At 40.1% G+C, this 21,688-nt stretch overlaps 2 protein-coding genes across 7 annotated transcripts in view; both read left to right on the top strand.

The window, feature by feature from the left end:
• On the top strand, window positions 1-10,757 carry ZBTB43 (zinc finger and BTB domain containing 43). The gene is made up of 2 exons (XM_051636260.1): window positions 1-97; window positions 4,165-10,757. Exon 2 carries the CDS (start codon window positions 4,188-4,190, stop codon window positions 5,580-5,582), a length of 1,395 nt encoding a protein of 464 aa, XP_051492220.1. The 5' UTR covers window positions 1-97; window positions 4,165-4,187; the 3' UTR covers window positions 5,583-10,757.
• ZBTB34 (zinc finger and BTB domain containing 34) overlaps window positions 5,349-21,688 on the top strand; it is a 22,677-nt gene continuing 6,337 nt past the window's right edge. Inside the window, exons 1-2 of one of the 6 annotated variants that reach the window (XM_051636257.1) lie at window positions 11,718-11,959; window positions 20,273-20,397. In XM_051636257.1, the coding sequence (XP_051492217.1) occupies window positions 20,357-20,397 (41 nt within the window). In that variant the 5' untranslated portion in view covers window positions 11,718-11,959; window positions 20,273-20,356. Of the gene's footprint in view, window positions 5,395-11,717; window positions 11,960-12,000; window positions 12,266-12,662; window positions 20,398-21,688 lie in introns of those variants that run through there. The other 5 variants (XM_051636254.1, XM_051636256.1, XM_051636255.1 and 2 more) reach the window with 5 other exon arrangements.

Raw genomic sequence — 21,688 nt, forward strand, 5'->3', positions numbered from 1 at the left:
TTCCGGCGTCGCCGGGCTGGGCGCGGAGGCGGTGCCGCCGCACCGGGCGCTGGGGCCGGGGTCCGTCCCGCTATGCTAGAGACTCTGAGCTCCGCAGGTGAGACGCGGCCCGCGGGAGGCCGCGCTGCCACCGTGCTCAGTTCCGCGGGCCCGGTCTGGGAGGGGGCGGTGGACGAGGCCTTGCCGCGCCCGCCGCGTCTGGGGGCTCCCGCGCCTCGGCCTGGCCGGGCCGGCTCTCCCCGGCGGACCAGGCTGCGGCGGGAGGCGGGCGCTGCACCCGGGGCGCTCCTGGCTCTGCTCCAGGCGCAGCCGCTTGGCTGGTCCGCTCGCCATTCGGCCCCGGGGAGTGGAGGGCGAGGCAGCGGGGCCTGTAGCGCCTGCCGGACGGGGCCTGCTGGGGCCTCCGCGGCGGCTGCTGCGGCCCGTGCGAGAGGGGGATTCTGCAGAGACCTCTACGGAGAGCTGAAGGAACTACCTGCTAGCACGGTTCAAAGTTATTTTATTTTAAAGCAATTGTGTTGCAGCATGGAGACTGTTTTTTCTTAATTAATATAAATATTTTGTTCATTGTGAGTTGGAGTAAAGAAAATGCAGAAACAGGACAGATTGTAAAAGGAGGAAGGGAAATGTCTTTGGAAAAACAAAGTTTTATTGATGTGTATGGCTTTGTTAATAGAAAATATTTTACTTTTTTATTACTTTAGTTTTCAAGAGAACCTAATATATGTGTCTGCTCCCAGCTGGAATCATTTTGGTGGTGGCAAGCTGAGTCCTTGCTGAGAGGTGGCAGTTTGTACAAGTAGTAATTGTGTCTTATCTATAGATGTGTCTCTGGTTGAATGTATCCTGAAGGCTTATCTTTTTTTGTAAGCAAGTATTAAAAACTAGTCTTAAAACAGAATATTCTGCAAGGAGGTAAAGAACTGTGTCTGCATTAAAAAAACCTGAATGTTTAAAAATAGGTATTTTATAATGTACACTAGGAATAGAATAACTGCTTGAAATACTAAAATTACATTGTCAAGTTGTTTTAAGCAAATTGGAAAATAAAACTAAAGCTTGAACTGGCTGGCATAGTATTCTGCTACTCTCTGGAAAAAGTAGCTGGTTTGGTCTCTTGGGGTGTTGATTGGTGTATACATTGCAGGACTGATGCTTTGAGGGGAAAAAACTGAGGAGTGATGAAGACAGTAAATTTATACAGGTGGTCTTCTGCTGATATGTAGGTGACAGGTTGAAGCTCAGCTGTACTGCAGGCTTTTCAGAGATTCCTGGTCCAAAGAAGTAATTTTTGAATCTGCTGGTTTGCATATTCTGTTTGATTTACTGACAGTGAACCATTTTGTATTGGCAAACATACAGATTGTTCTTGGACCAGCTTGAAGGGGTTATATGACAGCTCGGTTCTAAATGTAGTAGTATTTGATCCACATTCTACATTTACACTTGTGGCATGTCAGTTTGGGGAAATTCACTACCAGGGAGTTGTTTACTGTCTCTAGACTTCATTTCACTTGAAAGGTGGGGAAGTGGTGCCATTTCCAGGTTTGGTCCGTCTTGTAAAAATTGCCATGAACTTTTGGGAATACATCTCAAGAAGCTTGTTCAAGGATTTGCCTGATTAATGTTTAGCCTGTCAAATACCTGAAGCGAGCTGTGAGGGCTGAGGGTGAGCAGAGCTGTGAGGACTCTGGGGAGTCAGGAGGGCTCTGTGATGTGAAGGGCTTTCCTCTTCCCTAAGGCTGGCAGTCAAAGGACCTGAAAGCTGTGCTGGGTTTGCCAGGTTTGGGCTGTTTCCTCAGCTGATGCATCTTGGTCATTGTCTCAGGAAAATGGAGCTGCTCACTCATGATTTATGTAAGGCAGCATTCACGGGAAAACTGCCTTCTGCCACCCAGTGTTTTTAAAAATAAATTAAAATTATGACTGATTCTTGCCTTAAATCTGAGGATCCCAGGGTAGTTGGTAAATACCTCTTAAGTTCAACAATTGTTTCCAACAGTAAACAGCAAGGATTTGTAAACATGTGAATGTCACTGTACACAGCAGATTACAGGGCTCGACTGCTGAAAGTTTTAGTAATTTGACTTTCCTCCAGTGGGAGCTTGATTCAGTCCTTTCAGTTCTTCCCACTACCCAGCACTAGAAATTAGAGTAAATTTTAAAGAAAGAAGGAAATTGTGGTCAAAAATCTACCGTTTTTCTTTTGATTGTGTTGCTGTGATTCTTTATGTGGTTTCATAAATAATGGATTATTCTTCCCAGTCTGCTTTGTTCAGAGACCTTCCTAAGAGAGTCATATTGATACTTGGTGTCTGGGGAAAAAAATACAAGGAAACTTAGGAGCATAATTTCACAGTTCTGCAGAAGATGCCAGTTTCAGTATTTACAAAGAGGCTGGGCCTGTATTTACTGAAAAGTCTTGGTGGCTTTCTCACTCCTGTGCTCTTTTCTCTGTGTAAACCCCAGTCACCTTTATGTGAGATAACAGTGAATAATCTGTGTTCCATGGGCTTGTCATCCGTGTCTAGATCTGAAACTGGGGGTGGAACACTGAGTTTTTGGGGAGTGGGGGAGAGTTGCCAAGAAGGAGTTGGAAAACAGATCAAAATGGTAAGGAAGGGATTATCTAACCATGATTAAACACTGCGTCATTTACATAATTCCTCCTGTGTATTGTGTTATGTGAACAAGCACTGCTGCTTGTTGGACATAGCTATGTGCCCAGGTGCCAGCACTTCAGCACAGCATGACACTTGACACAGCTGTGTGGAAGGCGCTGTGGTTGGGGTACAGGCTCTGTAGCAGGGATTTATAATAATACTTTCTCAATTCTGTGTTTCCATAGAAGTACTTGCATTTCAGGGTCCTCCAACTCTTTATAATGCAAATTCTATTTTTGCACTATGTTGAAAATGTGTTTTAAATTCTGTATATGTGTGCTATCTGCTGATTAACTAAGTATTCGCTCTCAGGTGTGCAGCCCCATCTGTTAAAACTCAGACACGTTCCCCCTTACGAAAAACAGAACTTGTCAGAGGAAGCTGCTGGCTGCACCATGGTTCTTCTGGAACTCCCTTGTATTCAATGTATGCATTATCAAACCGAAAGATGCACAAGTTTAACTTCTTCAGGCAGTTAATGTTGGTCTTTTGTAGTTACATGTAATTTTCTCATTATTTCTAATGTTAATAACATACAAATTTCTCTCAAATTCAATTACAATTTTAAAGTAGACATTTTAAATAATTACTGCTTAAAAGACTATTAGCTTTGTAAGAATACATCTTGATCATGTGGAAATACAAACATTAAAATCTGTGAGCTTTTAGGTGAGCTTCTAGCATGTAGTTGTTGAATTGTTGCAAGTATACAAGGTACATGCAGAAAAAATTATTTACAGCACAGGTATCACTTTCCTTACTAACATTTTAAATTCTGTAAGGTTTTTCTTAAAGTAAGCAAAGTTACAACGTCTGAAAAAGCTCAGAATTAAAAGATTGGATTGTACCTGCAACTGTAGATGTTGCTATTCCACCTTTCAGTTAATAAAACAACAGGGAAATATTACTGGCAGAGCCATAAGCCTCATTCTCACTGATGTCTCTGTGCTGCCTTTGTCATTGTTTGAAACAATATGTTAGGTTTTGAAAACTTAATTTGAAGTGGAGTATTTTGTAAGAGTGCAGTTAGTCTTTATTGCGTGATGGATGAGATGATTTTTTGGCAGTTGAAATGCAGAATCTCTCATTTGCTGTTATAAACTCATGCTTAAGTTAGGACTCTGCTGCTATGATTTCATCAAATAACTGGTTTTGTTACCCTAAACTGATGCTTGAAGTTCTCAATCTATCTCAGCTGGGTAGTGTGTGGTTTGTAGCTCCTGCTGTAGTTGATGAGTCCTCTGGGTAGAAAAAATACAACAAACTGTGCTGGCATAGAAACCTGTGGCCTCAGTACAACTTTCAGAAAAGGGAGGAATGAGCTGGGGTAGGAGAAACACAAGTACAGCAGTGGCATGGGCTCTACAGCATGTTGGGCTGAGTTCCAGATGACTCTGCTTAAGTGTTATTTGTTGAAGAAAAAAAGAAAAATGTAGAAGGAAATGAAAAGAGCAGTACTTTACTAAGCAGAATTTCTGATCTTTTTTTTTTTTCCTTGCAGCACAACACTAAATTTGTAATGAAATGGAGTCTGGGTCAAGCTCTTTTCGAGTGGAATTTCCAGATTTTTCTAGCACCATTTTGCAGAAGTTAAATCAGCAGCGCCAGCAAGGACAATTATGTGATGTATCCATTGTAGTTCAGGGCCATCTCTTCAGAGCCCACAAGGCTGTACTTGCAGCTAGTTCACCTTACTTCTGTGATCAGGTTCTCCTGAAGAACAGCAGGCGAATAGTCCTGCCCGATGTGATGAACCCCAGAGTATTTGAAAACATCCTTCTGTCTACCTACACAGGTCGGTTGGTAATGCCTGCTCCAGAAATAGTTAGTTATTTGACAGCGGCAAGTTTCCTTCAGATGTGGCATGTGGTGGATAAATGTACTGAAGTGCTGGAGGGGAACCCAACAGTACTGTGCCAGAAGATGAACCACGGCAGCGATCACCAGTCCCCCAGCAGCAGCAGTTACAATGGCCTTGTGGAGACCTTTGAGCTTGGCTCTGGAGGACAGACGGAATTCCACAAAGTTCAGGAACTAAGGGATGGCGAAAATGAAGAAGAGAGCTCTAAAGATGAGCTGTCGTGTCAACTGACAGAACATGAGTACCTTCCCAGCAATTCTTCAACAGAACATGATAGACTCAGCACTGGAATGACAAGTCAGGATGGTGAAGAAGGAACCAGTGACAGTGCAGAGTATCAGTACACCAGACCCATGTATAGCAAACCGAGCATCATGTCTCACAAGCGGTGGGTCCATGTGAAGCCAGAGAGATTTGAACAAGACTGTGAAGGTGTTGATAATCCTTATGATGAACATCAAGTTTCTGAATCCATGAATGCCATTCAGGCAGATCATTCAATCCAATCTTCAGGTGTTGAAGACTTTCATATAGGTGACAAAAAGGTGGAAGCAGAATTTGATGAACAGGCAGATGAAAGTAATTATGATGAACAAGTTGACTTCTATGGCTCTTCTATGGAGGAATTTTCTGGTGAAAGGGCAGATGGAAACCTAAGTGCTCACAGGCAGGATCTTATGATAGCAGCAGGCTATGGTGAAGGCATTGAAATGGCTACAGGAATTAAAGAAGAAACATCCCTCACTGGATTTTCACATGCTGATAAACTGTATCCTTGTCAATGTGGTAAGAGCTTCACACACAAAAGCCAGAGAGATCGGCATATGAGTATGCACCTTGGCCTTCGACCTTATGGCTGTGGTGTCTGTGGTAAGAAATTCAAAATGAAACATCATCTTGTAGGCCACATGAAAATTCATACGGGCATAAAACCATATGAGTGTAACATCTGTGGGAAAAGGTTCATGTGGCGGGACAGTTTTCATCGGCACGTGACCTCTTGTACCAAGTCCTATCAAGCTTCTAAAGCTGAGCAGAGTACTACTGAGATGAGCTAAGATATTAGTGCTCACATTTGTTTAGTAGAGCAAGAAAAATGAATTAATTATGCAAATAATGTCTGGTACTTGCTATTGTAAATTCTCAAAAAAAAAGTTCTAATGATAACGCTAGTATAAGCAGACCAAACTTTCATTTTATTTTCCACATTATTTCTACAGGTGTTTGATGTGTGAGGTACAAATGGTTAATCTGAAAGGTGCTTGCAAAATGAGGTCTGTAAGGTCTTTGTGACATTGATTGTGATTACAGCAGTATTTAGAAGTCCTGTTGTTTTTCTAAGTCTTCTAAATTCGCAGAAAAGCCCAGCTCTAAATTGACCCAAATCTCGCAAATACTTACATGACAGGAATTCAGGTATCCCTACTTAATGAAAAAGATAACTAGGATAATGCCAGGTTATATGATTCACATTTTACAGAAAAACATTAGAATTCCACCCAAACTGGAGACTGCAGACATACTTAACATGCATCATTAGATAGTCTACAGCATTAAATAGCCCTTGCTTTATTGATTAATGAAAGGCTGTGTTAAAGATGGTTTGGCTTTCCTTTGTCTGTCTTCCATTTCTTTATCCGTCTTCAGTAAAACACTTGTAGTCTATAATTTTGTGCTAATTTCTATTTAAGAGTCTGTAAAGCACTTAAATATAGTTGTGCACTATATAAACTTCAGTCTGTATGAAGTACAATTTGTCATTGCTCCTCTAGGATGTATTGCTGTATGGCTCTTGGCTTGACTTGATTTTGATTGCTACATGGTGAGAGCTTCTAGAAGTGTGTGTAATAAGTATGTCGTGTCATAAACAAACAAACAAAAAAAAGGAACATTTGGAACTTACCCAAAATAATGAAATACTTGAACTGTAGTTTTCTGGTCAGATTTTTGTGGCTTACTACAGTAGCAAGTACCAAACTGTGGATTCGAGAATTGAGTTTTTCTTGGTACAAAAACTTCTTTGAGAACTTCTGTCAAGTTTTAGAAACCTGCTTTAGGAAAACGATTTAGTAATTGATAGGTATTTACACTATTAATTCTTTACTCTTTGAATAGCAAGAACTATAATACAGATTCTTGGTACTGAACTACTGTGACTTGTTGTTACATGTGATCACAAGCGCCAGAGTTGTTTACCTTGTCAAATGAAGCTGCTTGTGGAAAAAAAGTATTAAGTATGGTATTTGGCTCTATTAATGGTACTGCAGAACACGGTACCTAGCTCATGTCTGAAGTCTGGATTTTTGCTGGGAAAGTGGCACTTCTGCTTCATTAGGATGAGGATCTCTATGCTGGGCTCTCATTTTTGGAGACAGAGGGAGGAGTGTTTGTAGATGCTGCCAGCTCTGCAGGTAGAGTGAATGCATCCATTGGTGGCAACAGGATTTTGGGGTTGAAAGCTTAATGCAGTCCTATGCAAAAGCAAATAACCCTTCTTTGTAGTTTACTGAAACATATTAAAAAAAAAGAAAGAGCCTTTAGAGTATACATAGACTGTAATAGAAAGGAAGAGGTGATGTCCAAGAACAGTGCTGGTAACATGGGGAAAAAAGTTAACCAGCATGGAAGGCCTAAGCCTGTCTGGCCCCAGTTTGTGTTAAGATACTGCAATATGCAGGAAAATGTCCTTAAAGAGATGACCCTGTATGGTGAAGCAAAAATTACACAAAGATAATTACTATTTAGATGCTTTTTTCAACTCCCAGTTGAAAATTGTTTCAAGATAGAACCAAATTATCCTGTACATGAATGTCTGTTGCAAGCTGGGGGTTTACTACTTGGTGGCCTGAAATTACTGTAACTTCTTTTCTGACCTTCTACTTACAAACTTTAATTTTTTTAAGAGGCTCTTACTTCTTAATCTTCTAATGTTTCAGATATTTTTCATATGGAATTTTGTTAAAACAGATATTCCCAAATATGATGAACCCATTGCTGGCAATGGGCATGAATGGTCACCACCACAGAGTTCCTGTTCTTAGCATGTGGTTGAACTCTGCAGTACACCATGGGTGCCAAATATAACCCTTGTAATCAAGGTATCTGAACAGGGATTTGCTCACTAACACTGTAACCTGCTTTATGTATAGAAGCACTTTGTATTTAAAAAAAAAACCCACAACAAACCATATAACTTTATAAGTATGTTTTTTAAGCTTAGAAATTATATTCCCTTTATGGTTTGTTTCCACACCTAACACTGTCTTTTTTAATATTAAAAGAAAATATAATGCTTGCCTGTTTACATGAGAGTAGAGGAAAGGGTTCTTGCACTCAGTGGCCCTATTTTTCCATTCTCCATGGCCTTATACATCCAGGGTGTCATTTCTGCAAGTACCATCATCACGTTTGAGGGAAGGTATTCTCATACTCATTTCAAAAATGGTCTTGTATATGACCTTAGTTCTCAACCCCTTTCAAATTGTCACTTCAGTGTTGCATAAAAAGGTTAAGGGTGCCTCTTCCCATTCAATGATAAAAAAGGCTGGTCAGAAACACCAGGGTGAAAACCATGGTCAAGCAAAAAATTATTAAACCCAGACCATCCTACAGAGCTGCCAGCAAAACTGTTTCTTTTACCAGCTCGGAATGACTTTTATATGGGACATTTCAGAGTTAAACATTATTCCTATTTGCAGTTAGATTACTGTGAAATAAAGCTTTAAAATAAAATGTACTGCGAGAGACACTTTAAAAGTTTTATAACAGGTCCAGTAGATCATATTATAGAACCATGTCCTTTTTTAATGACTTAGCACGAATAGTAACTTTTTAATATTTGCCTATTACTGTTTTTCCCTGTATTATGACATTGTCTTGAAAGTTCAACCGATGTTGCTCCACTGATTCTGCAGCACTTGGCTTTCTGAAGCTAATTTACATGAAACCAATTGATATTCGGGAAAATGTTGGTAAGATTGTTACAAGATCTAGTTGAGAGGATGATTTAAAGGAAGCTTGAGATACATGTCTTAAAATCCTTACTTTTGCTTATCACAGGCAAAACAGTGGACTTCTGGTGTTTTTCCTGAATTTAATTTATTGCCCATTGACAAACTTCTAATCACTGATTCAGGTTTTGGGGGAAAAAGAGAACACAAAACTTACTAAATGCTTAAGGAAACATCTTTCCTCCCCTTTCCTCAGGCTCAGCTTCAGTGTGACACCTCTCCTCCCTGCCTTTCTGGTCCATTTCCCTTGTTTTCACAGAGAGTTGTGCTCAGTCTGTGCCAGTTCTCGTAGCGAGGTGGCAGATCGCACAGGAGGTTGGGGTCACATGTTTACTGGCTAGCCTGACACTTCATCTTACTGGGTGTCTTCTGCTACTCTGGGCTGGTCGGTGTCACTCTTCATGGTGACACCAGGCCATAGTCCCTTGAGAGATGTGCCTGTTCCAGCTTGGGTCTTCTGTGGGCTCCAGTTACCAGAGGAGTACCTGCTCTGGCATGGCTCAGCTATAGACCAAAGTCCCCTCCAAAGTGAATCTCCTCAGGCTTGGCATGTGTCCTTCTGTGAGTGTGTCTCTCTACATGTCCTCAGCATCTTCTCCCTGTGTTTTCCCAAGAGCAGCTCTTCAGTTTCTCCGCACATTTCTTCCCCAGCAGTATCTGTGTCTCCCTTCACTTCTCACCCGCAGCTGCCACTCATCACTGACGTTGAAGCAGAGACACCGTGCGCCCCTCTGGCACAGGCTGGGGATTGTTTCAGTTCAGGCTGGAACCTGTCCTGACTAGCCCAGGGCAGTGGGCAGTCTTTACCACAGGTCCCCTTTGCAGCCCCTGCAGTCTGTGACTAATGCAGTTGTACACAGTAAACCAAGACAGGCAGATGCAGCTTCTGTCGAGCTCTTAATCTTTGCTAATGGAGTGCTCTCATTAAAGATACGGGAACTTATTTTTTGTTTGAGGGGAGGAGGGAGGTGATCCATATGAATGCATATGTATATGATAAATTTCACTAATCTTCCCTTAAGCTTCATCACCTTTAATGATATGGCTTAGAAACATTTGTGCATTTTTCTATTGCTCACTGTTGGCTGTAGTAAAGTGAATGTCTTCTGAAAACCAGTATCCTTGTACACATGGGAAGCTTTCAGAATTTCCTGTTACTGTGAAGCCATTCCTTGTTCTATTACTGGTAAGAACACTTAATGATACTACAGCTGAGTTCCTTTTCATTCCATTTTGTAACTAAGATATTGATTATCATGGAATCTGTGTAACTGCCGTTTTGAAAAATTCAACTATTAGCATGTTTAAGATCTCTGACCCTTATGAGGGAGGAGGTTCCTATTTCACACACCACTGTTGGTTTTTTTGTTTTGTGCTTTTCTTAAGCAAGACTTTGTTTATTTTATGGATAAGCAGGTAGACTCTAGGAGGTACTGTCAGAACAATGTTTGGTCTTAATTTTTTTTCATCTGAGGTGTTTCTGGGGTTGAAAAACTTTGTCCTGTACCAAAAGCAAGGCAGATAATCAAAGGCTGATGTATTTGGTTTCTCATTATGAAAAGAATACTTGATGTCCCTGTATCATTGAGCCTGAAAGAATGGAGGCACAGCAGGTCTTGCAACCTCAGCACTTTGGTGTTGGTGCAGAAAGGTGACCTGTCTCTGAATTATGAGAGCCTACAGCAGTATATTGAGTATTTTGCTCTAACAGAATTAGAACCTTTCTCTAAACAACAAAGGAAGGTTGCTTTTTGTCATATAAATGCTTCACTGGGTAGTTAGGCTTCTTTAGCTATAACATGTAAACTGTCAGTGCCCTAGGGGAAGATCCTGGAAAACAAAATGGTATATTTTTAATGTGATTAAATTGTAAGTTCTGATTTTTGCTTGAAGCCTGTGTCTGTTGATTGCTGCTCCTTTTTTTATTATTCATGGGATTCCATATTTCTTCCAGAAATGTAACTGTTTATGCAAGTGAATCTTCCTTAATGAGCTATAAGATTTTATTCTAAACAAGTCATTTATAATAGTAAATTTGCATATCTTGATATTTTGTGAGATGTTATGCCTGTATTGCAGTTTGGATAGTTTTGTCTATAAATATTGCTGTCCTAATTGTACAGCATGGTTTTAATTTAATGTTACTGTTTAATATTTTCTTCTTATAGAAGAGTCCCATGCCCCTTTTTTGTATAACATGTTTTAATAAATGTTATCTGTCAACTTTGTAAATGTTTTCTTAAGCTTGAATGAAAGGAATGCATGTCTAGTAGTAGGTATTTAATATATCACTTTTGCCAAAATGATAAGTGCTCAAACAAAAGTACAAATCCAAAAGTTGTTGATATATTACTTTATTAAATATATAAAGAAAAAGTGTATCTAGTAATGTGTCTTCTTGAGCTACTGAGAGCATGCCAGCCTAGCCTAAGAAAACACTAAACTAAAAACTGATGTTTATACCACAAGAAGTTGATGACTATGGAATTGTACCCATTTTTTTGGTGCTAGGTAGTTAGTTCCTATGTTAGTCCAAATTCATCAAACAGGTTTTATTGTAATTGTTTTTTGCAGAATGGTGGTCTCTAAAAGTTACAATAGAACGTACAGGCTGATAGAAAAGCTCCAGAACACTCCCTTCATAGCAGCAGCAACTGCATGTCCAAAAAGCCTACAGGTAAATTTGAAGTAGGTTAAGAAAACATGTAGATGTTTTTCTTGTTTAAATATGAAAGAAATTTCATAGTGTGAAGAAGTATCCAAGATTAAGCTTCCCTTACCTTCCTGTGAGAATTCCTCCTCTCCCCGACTAAATTTCAGTATTTTCTTACTGAACAGTTTTCTTTGTCCAACCTGCATCTGTTCAGTCCTCATGGAATGGTCACAGCTGATGCTTCTTACTCAGCAGCTTAGTGCTTCTGTCTGAACAGAAAACAAGCTTGCTCTCCTTTAAAGCACATTCAGTGAACTGGAGAAATCAGTATGTGTACCACACTACTCAGTCTTCAGCAACTAAATGGAATATGGTACAAGCAAATTCATTTCCTATTGCTGTTGGTTACACCTACTGAATGCATGTAAGAACAAGCCCAGAGTATTCTGTCTGTTCAGAATTAGTCACTTGATTTACATCAGTAAGCCAACAGCATTTGTGCGTGCTATTTAATTTGTTATTTGTGGTCAGGATGCTCCCTCAGGCTGCTCTTCATCTCATTGCCCAATTTCTGAAGACTGTCTTCCATGTGTTTTATAGGGAAAAGACAAATCTCCAGAAGATACAAGATGTCCACGGTTAGAGGGGTGGGTATCCTGGCAGTCCTTACCGGCTCCCTGGCGTTTATCAAGCGGTACATGAACTGTACACGAACCACAAGCATATGCAGGATAAGCGCAAAAAGCCTGTGCTGCTTGCTGAAGCACTTTGTGTAAGTTTCAGGCACCGTGTAACACCTGAGTCCATCTCAGGAGTTGCCCCCGCAGGCACCGCCTTCTGCCGGCGCTCTTGGCCGCGCGGGCACCCGGCAGAGCGGGGAGCGGCCCCGGCCCCGCCGCCCCGGCCCCGCCGCTCCCGGGACCGCGGCCCCGCCCGCCGTACGTCAGCAGGAAGCGGAAGCGCGGGCAGCGGGATCGGTTCCGGGTGCGAGTGGCTGCGGGAGCGGGCGGGAAGCGGCGGTGGAGCGGGCAGGGGCCGGGCCGGGGACCCGCCATGTGAGAGACCCTGACAGCGCCAGGTGAGCAGCGGGCGGGCCTCCGCGGGGCTGTGCGGGGCCGAAGCCGTTCTCCGGGAAGGGAGCCCCGCGTCCAGACAGGCCCCGCAGGGGCGGCGGCCCGGGCGCGGCCGCGGGGTCCCCGGCAGGGCCGCGGCTCGGGGCAGCGCGGGGCGGTTCGTCTGGCGGGGGCGGCAGCTGCTCCGCGGCCGCTGCTGTCCCTGGCCCGCCGGGCTGGCGCTGCTCCCCGCGCCGGGAGCTCTCGCCGCGTAACCCCCGTGTGTGCTGTAGTTCTGGCTTCTAGTGGGGAGGGCGACCCGGGGTGCGCCCCGGGCCTCTGCCAGCGGAGCGGGGCGCGGGGCTCCCGGCGCCGTGGCCGGGCTGGCTGGAGCGGGTGGGACCGGCGCCGCTTGTGGGTGCTGCGGGGCGCGGGTGGATGGACCCTTTGGCTGCTGCTGTTCCCTTGGAGGAGCTGGGAGTTGTAGTGAAGCCCCAGCCCCTGAAATTGCGACGGCCCTTCAGGGTCCCTGCAGGTGTGCATGACACGCGGAATGGGACTAATCTGGAATAAACCGAGATCGAAAGTGAATTTGAAACAAACCTGAACGGTCTCAGTAATATGGGAGCGCCTGGTTGCCGGGAAAAAAAAAAGATGACACAGGATTAGCTGCCTCAGTATCTGGAATCGGAGTGTAGCTGTGCTGCCGAGCCTGAGCACTGAGAGCCGCAAAACTTCCAGGCTGTCAGAAGTAACCAGCTCGAAAAACACCATGAAAATGTGTTTTTCCAGCCACTTTAAATCTACCCAAAAATGTTGCTGATATCTAGAGAATATAGCTACTTAATTGCTTAAATGAAACATTGGGGCAAAAAAGTTACCATTTGATGAAGAGTGATTTAAGGTTTAAAAAAAAAAAAGAGAAGGTGGATTAAAATGCATAATCCTCACCTGTTATTACCTTGGTAGCAAATTGCTTATTATTTTAATAGCAGAAGGCACAAAAGCCCCCTTCTCTCCCTCCCCACTTCTTAAAGTTCAGAATGTGTGTGTATATATATATATATATATATATATATATATGTATCTATAAAGTCTCATGTTATCAGTTGGGGTTTTTCTATACTGATAGTGGCTTCTCAAAGCAGACATCTGAAAGTTGTCAGATATTCAGAAAATGTGGGCAGTAACTATTTAGAATTACATAATGGGTATGTTGTGAAATTTGTACACAAAATAGAAGTTTGTGATCATTACTTGTAAGATCTTGCTGATTTAAAGTGTATATGTATCATAAGTATGCCCTTTTGTTTTATTTGACACAATACTTTTGTTGATCTTGGCTATCTTCAGTTTGCCTTCTAGGAACTTTTTTTTTTCCTGTATTCAGAAATACTGCTTTTGTAGTAACTTCTAGAGCAAAAAATTTAGAGACATTTTGTATTGAGGTTTCTAATCGTTGGGTGAAACTATGTTTATGCATCAATAGTTATTTTATTTTTACTCTTTTAATCACTTCCATACAGGCAAGCAATTGTGAGGAAGACAGTTTGAGAATAAGGGACGAAGGTGGCCCTTGGACTTCAGTTTCACAACTGCTTCCTTTGGATATTTGCTCAAATAAGAGTCTCCTGTTTTGTTTTGGTTTTTTCTATGAAATGCTAAATATGCAGTTCCAGTAATTTCCCTATTGCACCATACTAAGCATTGAGAATAGGTTTGTAAGTGTTATCAATGTTAGCCTGTGTGTATGTTTATATATACGTACGTATAAATGATTTTCTGTTTTAATTTTTATGTTAAAATCATCCACTCCTTCAAGTGTTTTTCTGTTCATCATGTTGTGAATATTGGTGAGGTAAAAAGAAGTTCTTTTCATTTTTTGTTAGACTGAAGTCTGAATGAGTAAAAAAGTTTCCGTAGAAAGTTTAGGGGTTTAATGTCTTGCTTGCCCATGGAGATGATGGGATTGTGTCCTGTGAGACTTTCAGGAGTGCTTGTCTGACAGACACAAGTTTTACTCCAGATTTCACTGTGGATCGTTAGCGCTCTGAGTAAGGTGTTGCCTCCCTGCCTGCAGAGGAATAATGACATCGACTTCCACCATAGTGTTCTTATATCTACTGCTAAATATGTCCAAGAAATAAGTTTCCTAATAACTACATTTGAGCCTGTACTAACTGGCTTCAGTTTCTGAAACGGGGGTTTTCCTTAATTTTTATGAAGTAATGTGATGGCAGCTTTAAATAGTTTTGTAGTCGCCACTACTACAACAGACTCTGTATTTTAGTCTAAAACAAAAGTGAAGCAAACTCGCTTTCAAAGCTGTTTTCCAATGAGTAGTAAGATACGTGCACCTTTTATTGTGCAAATTACTGCAGATAATTCACTATTTCAAGTTTTGGCTAAACTGTCTATATTTCCTTCCATTCCAATGGACGCTTTTTTTAGCTAAGTTCAAATTTTCCCAAAATTTAACACACCTTGTGAATTAAGTCTATAGGGTGATTTGTAAATAGTTTGCATTTGGAGGAAAGAGGATTTGAAATCCTCTCTTGTAAAGAAAGAAATGGCTCTCACAGCCATTTATTTTGAGAAACATGGTCGTTTCCATAAATTTTACATTACTGTGTTACTAGACTACTAGTAAGGTAGCTTAGTACTCACTTAGAGTGTCTTCGGATGGCTTTTGAATTGGGAATCAGCTGTACTGTAGACTGTTGAAAACAGTACTGAGCTTAACCACAGTATGGGCAGGAAGTTTGTATGCAAACATAGGCTTGTGCTAGCTGTTTTTAGTCATACTGGCAGTTTTATTTACCTTTTAGAGACAAATCTAGTGTTGAACTGAGCTGAAAAGGGTTTTGAGATCACTGTAGATATAAAAGATGCTACAAATAAAAGTGCATTTTATCCTATTGGAGAAGCTGCAAACAAAAAGAAAGTTCATGCTGCAGTGGAAATATTCACAGACTTTCCTGTTGTGCTGTAGCATCTCTTAGGATCTGCGTATCAACTCTGTGTTAAACTTCCATCTGAGTCCATAACACTTCCCTATTTATTCTGAGATACCAATATTTCAGGTTTATATGTAGCAATCCCGCTAGTTGTACTCTCCAGTGTGTCTAAGTTTAAATGCATTTGAGTGACTCTTTTCATTATTTATTGTGTGTGTGTCTCTGGAAAAACATGTAATGCAATTTTAAATTATATAATTGCAATTTTAAATCTATAAAAAACCCAGTAGTATCTTATTATCTCACTTGGGATAAATATAAAATAATTTATTCTCCTTCATCGTCTTTAAAGACTGGAGAGTTCTTAAGAAAATGTCCACTTGAATTTAGGAGGAATTTATGCAAAAAACAATGTTGCTTATTTACATAATACTGCTAATATTATACGTGTGTTGTAGTTCTGCACAGAATTATCTCAATAGTTGGGATAGTAGCTTTTTTCTTATTCCATTTTTTTGTGTGTGTGTTTGGTTGGTTTGGTTTGTTTTTTCGTTTTTTTTTTAATTACTGTGATACTAAAATCTGTTTTCTGCCTGTAGGGAAACTTACCATACTTCAGGGGCCAGATTTTCAGTGAAGCATCAGTGCTGTGTGTCACACTACATAAGCCCATCCAAGGGCTCTATATCCTAACTTTTAAAAGATAATATAAAACTTTACTGTTATGAGAGGTGTACCTTGGTAAAAGATTACACAATCAGTTTATTCTCTGTTTTCAAAGATTATTTAAAGACTGCTGCAAGACTGTGACATACCTGATTGCAGCTTTTCTTTGCTACAGCTGGCAGTAATGATTCTGGCTGTTGTAATCTGAAGAAAAAGGCAAATGCAAACTGAAAGGAGTGATGAAGATTTTTTGCCCTTAAACTTCCATGATAACAGCTGACAGGGTTACGGCCATAGATTGAAATTCTCTGGAATGCAATGTTGTCTTAAATTCTCACAGATGGTGAGTGTAGTAAATGCTGAATTCTACACAATTCAAGGGAGGAGTGCACTGATTTATGCAAATAAATACCTGTTTTTTTTCTTGTGTTTTTGTTTTTGTTTTTTTTTCTCTGTATTCTGAGCAGTAAGTATGGAATATGTATTCTTGGTGTCATGGAGCACTTTTTTCCTTTAGTCTTAATTTTCAGAATGATTCTCTTAACTTTTCTATGTATTTCTGTTTTCAAACACGTTATAACTGTAATAATTTGTAATGTGTGTTTTTTTCCCAAGGAACCCATGTAGCTGAGCTAACTAAAGAAAATGCAAGGGATCTTTTCTCACACCTTTGTGTGACTTAAAATGAGCATAATTGGTATCCTTCACCTGTCTGTGGGAATGCCGAATCATGCATCAGTGAGTGAAGGAAATTAAACAGGTGCAGACTTAGAAGCAGAAACTAATCTGGCGCTGGCAGACACACAGCTTCATCTTGTAGTTATATGATGCTTCCCTGCTGCTACTGTATGATGTCAGTAAAATTACATACCAAATGTATTTTGTCACCTTCTATTCTTGTCTTTTTAGGTGCAAAAAGAGCATTCTTAGAATCTAATTTTAAACATAAGTTTCTTTTGAAACCTAATGAGAAATGTTAAATGCATATCACTGTCATGTTCACAGGTTACTTAAATGAACAGTTTTCTTTGAAGACACAGGGTCATCCTCTACTAGTCAATTTGTGTTACAGTTTAAGTTTGTCGTGTGAGGCCACGATGAATAAACGTAATGCAGACACAAAGAGGATTGATATGATTCTTCTGAATGTGGCTGGATCTTTTCCTACAGAAATAGACAGGAGGTGAATTTAGTGTCCACTTCTGGCCAATGCTTTAGAACTTTTAAGTGTGTCGCAAGCCAGTGCTGGGGGAAGAAAAGAACAGTTTCCCACAAAGTGTTCAGCCAATTTCTTGGATACATAATATCTGGGAAAACCCTAACCACTTTAATCTACTTATGTGGAGGATTGAGAGAGGACCTGTTTATAGGCAGGTGCCCAAAAGTGGGCTTAAATTTTACAAAACTTTAACCTAACATTGCACTATCCCAAAGCCAGGGGCAGAAGCTAAAGCAAGACAAAATGCTTTGCTTTTTAACAACGAGAGCACCTAATGTTGCTATGAGTTGTCTTAGTTTTCCTTATTCCCCCAAATGCTTGAGTTTGTATAGAACAAACCAAATTGTTTTAATTCTGAACTGCTGTACTGTGGGCTTGGACCTAAAGAGCACAGGTTACCTCTGTATGTGCTGAAATATGGAAAGTACTAGATGTGACTTCTGACTAAACATACATTAATTTATTTTTTTTTCTTCTGGTAATTCTATTAAAAATTGTTATGTGATTTCAAGTAGTTATATTCTCATCAAGGAAAGCTTCCTTTTGATTCTCTGGTTAACTGCAGAGATAATTTTTTTTTTCTTTAAAGCATGTAGTGGATGCGTCCACAGTTAATCTATGTTTTAAAGTACCTTTCTGCTTCAGTTTAATGCTACTTGCCTCACCCCAAAAGAGGAGAGGTTAGGGAGACTTTTCAATTTGGACAAAGGGCTTCTTATTAGTCTTTTTGAACTGTAGTGATCTTCCAGGACTGTTTCAGAAATGCTTCAACCATAAATCATGTTGTCTTGAAAGATCTAGTGGCCTGCCAGCATTGATGAGTAATTGAGTATTGTTATGGTACAGTACCCTGCTGAACAATATTTTGGTTGATTCTACTGGAATTTCATTATGGAACTGCTAACTTTATTCTGTATACAAACAAAATAAAACTTTATTGTATATGGGAATATAATCTAAAGATTATATTTTATTTTCTAGATAGTGACATTGGAGATTTCTGTTAATAAGATCATTCTTCTAACCATTATTCATCAATAAAACATTGCTAGTGCTGCCTGCTTGCTTCTCCAATGTGTGTAATGCCCAGATTTTTCCCTCGGTCTTGCCTTCCCAAATTGATGCAATAAAGGTGGGCTGCCCTGGTACTTCCCACCAAAATTACTGCAGTCTCAGTGCTGTTCCTGCTACACTCCTGTCTCCTCCTGGACATGATGTTTACTGGCAACCTCATCAGTTCCAAGACTTCAACTTGAGGTTTCAGAGTTTGGCTGAAAGCAAAGGAAGGGTTCCTTGCTGCCAAGTGCTGCTGTTCAAAATTCTTGTTATTTAGCCCAGCTTTTTGCAGATGTTTTCAAGATCATGGGAAGCGTGTGTCTTCAAAGGAAGACTGAGAAAGTTGGAAGAGTAGTCACAAGTGTGCACTGTAGCTTGTTCACTTTCTTTTTTGAGAGCAGATAGGTACAGAAACTCATTGTCCACTCTCTTTTGGGCTGTTTGGTGTACTTGATCTGTTTGCTTTCAAAGCAGTACTGTATATTCCCTTGTTCCCTATTTCTGGTTTTTACTGCTTATCTCCTACACTGACAGCCAGTCTTACAGACTTTTAACTCTGCCATACTTTCCAGTCACTACCAGGATTTGTGCTCTTTAATTCTAACATTTTAAGGAAAATAGACTTTCCCCTCAAAACTGATAAAACAACTCTGAGAACAGGGATATAGAATTCCTTATAGATACATCTGCCTATGGAGATAATTAGATGTTCTAGCAGAGGTGTAATGTGCAAGGATTGATGAGGTTTTCTTTCCTTGTGGTGTCCCTTCCTTCTTGCTTCTTGTGCTTCCTCTGGTATGTGTTCACAGCCCATTTTCAAGGTGTGGCTGTGTCCTAGGGATTGTGAATTCATCTAAAAATGCTGAGATGCCATGATCAGAACAACATAATTATTTTCTATATGGTATATATAAAATGTCAATTTTTCTTTCTACTCAGGTACCTTCTCCTTAATTCATTCCTTCTGTCTGGACTAGTGCTGGTGTTGACAGCTTGTATTGTAATATTTTGTCTAGGCCTAAGTTGTTCTCAGTTTTGCTGAGCAAGAGCCCTTAGGGGGAAGTACAGGGCAAGGAGGAAGAGCATTTCCTGTGCATGACAAACTTTCTGTATGTTCTAGGCACAAAGAGAAAGGCGTATTTTCTGATGGGATTTGAGTGAGGCTTGAGCAAGATTGGTTCATTAGCTCAAGGATCTGAAATTATGCAGAAACAACAAATTATCACTGCTGGGGACTAGTTTTGTAGTTTGTGCACAGTCCTCAACCAAGGTAACTTGTCAATTCATGTCACTTTAGGACAACAAAAGCTCTTCCTTCACTTAACAAAGCCTTCACTTAACAAAGAGAAGCTTAATCAGGAATGTCCTGATGTTGTATCTGTGCATAGCTGATAAGCCCTACAGATAAAAGGTCTGGGTTTTGTTGGGTTCACAAGGAAGCCTGCTGCTGGCCTGATGGGGGAAGTTGGCAAATACGTCCTAACTGCTGCGACTTCTGTCTTCCCCATGGGGTGGATGCATCTGGTAGGGTTCTTTGCACAACGTGCAGGGATGCACAGAATAATAAGGTTGATCTTACCATTTAATTACTCCACTGTCAGGTTGGGTTTTGTTGTAATGTTTGATTTCTGACCTATGTCTGACTTGCATCAGCTCACTAGTTCTGAGTGATACTGTAGCTTTGTTCACAGAATAAAAGACCTGTCCTGCCAAAGCTATTTTTGTATAGATGGCTGCCATCATACCACATCTGTAACCATCTTTTCATCCTCATTTCCTTCATCAGATATGAGCAAATAAACTGTCTTTTCCTCCAGTTTTTACATAACTCAAATGAAGTCTGGTTTACCCGTTATAATCTGTGACACACTGGTAACTTACAGAACATGTTAGCAACTCTGTTAACCTGGTTTTGAATGCTCCGTGAGAGTTTTTGTCAGAAAACTAAAGCAGACATAATGTTAGGGAAGATAGGAGGCTGGCATTTATGAAGATTATGTATGTTAGCTTTAAGTGACAGCTGTTACAGTTCCAGTTCTTTTAGGATGTTTATCATATTCCTACCTGTTGATTTTGTTTTTAGAGTGCATGAATTTTCATAATTTGATTTAAATTGTTCATATGTCCCATTACAGCATGTAACATAAGACATAAATAGAAAAAAAAAAATCCAGTAGTATGTTGTGATACAGTGGACGTGCTTCCTGCATCAGAAGTCAATGGATGATGTTGAGGTCTGTTTGTTCAATTGGAAAAGCAGGTATGGTGGCAATATTATGTGTTTAGACTTCTGCATTAATAAGAACAAGAATAGCAATAAAAGTCTGAAGATTCTTGGGCACTTGATTAGGGCCTAGTCTTGGAAATGTAAGGTGATGTCTGCTACAGACACTCTCAAGGGGATAACAATGTGTGTGTACTTTCTATGATCATACACTATGAAAAACTGGTAAAGTGCTTTTCTCTAGATCGTCTTTTGAAATTTATGCCTTTCTCTAAAGCTTCTTGGAACGTCCTTTCTCAGTGCATCAGGCAAGTTTGGTTACCCGTGGCTTTTACGTTAGGTTAGAATTTAAATGTCAAATCATTCTAGCTAGGAAATCACTGCTGTGTCAGACGAGCTTCAAAGCTCACAGCATGATTTATTAAAAAAAAATAAAATCACAAAAAGAAATTTTAAAAACATTGAGAGTCCATGGGTGTCTCAAACACTGTTCTTCAAATTCTGCCACTCATATTGACAGAATTATCTGGGAACCTCTGACACACTGGGTAAATAGTTTGGAATTTAGTCCGCACCTAAGTTTTTCCTTTCACTAAGATTTCCTTATTTTGTGGTTTGAGTATTGAAATACTGATTTTAAATTTTTAAAATAATTATTGAGAATATTTTCTAAAAAGGTAAATGTTTAAACAGAAATGGCACTGTATATTAATCAGAAATGTCTACTGAGAAATGTCATAGTGTATTAATCTCTTCTGAAATAAACTTTATGTATCTAGACCTAAGGAATTGTTTATTTAAATACTAGTTGGTGCATGTGTATGCAGACACACATATATACATGCCTCTGGCTTTTCTTTAGCATGTTTTTAAACTTCATTAGGTACTTTCCAAAGATCATTCTTGGGCAATCTAACAGTGCTGCTCCCTACAAGTATCAATGTACTATCTGGCTTGAAGACCTACTAAAGGTTCTGAAGTTTTTAATTTGCCTAGTGGCTATAAAATTAATATTATTTTGGAAGGGTGGGGGTATTATACTGCAATTCTTACATGAGAGTGAAACTGTGAAGTTCCTTTTAGGACGTAGACTGTCCCGAGGAGTCTGTGATGTGTTATCAGCAATTGAATTGTGAATGTTGCAGAGGAATAATTCAAATTATAGAAACCTCTACTTTTTGTATCTTACCAAGTATTTGTACCAACTGTTTTGTTGCAATGCACCTTATACACATCAATGTGGTGATTTAATTTCAACATGTGCAAACATTTATTTTTTAAATGGAAACCTCTGTGTTCATTCTCAGCTGTAAATCTTCTCATTTTT

The sequence above is a fragment of the Apus apus genome, chromosome 19 (genome assembly GCF_020740795.1).
Source record: "Apus apus isolate bApuApu2 chromosome 19, bApuApu2.pri.cur, whole genome shotgun sequence".
Taxonomy (NCBI): domain Eukaryota; kingdom Metazoa; phylum Chordata; class Aves; order Apodiformes; family Apodidae; genus Apus; species Apus apus.

Excerpts from the sequence above, each read along its gene's own strand:
- ZBTB43 (XM_051636260.1), top strand. The coding sequence starts at position 4,188 with ATGGAGTCTGGGTCAAGCTCTTTTCGAGTGGAATTTCCAGATTTTTCT.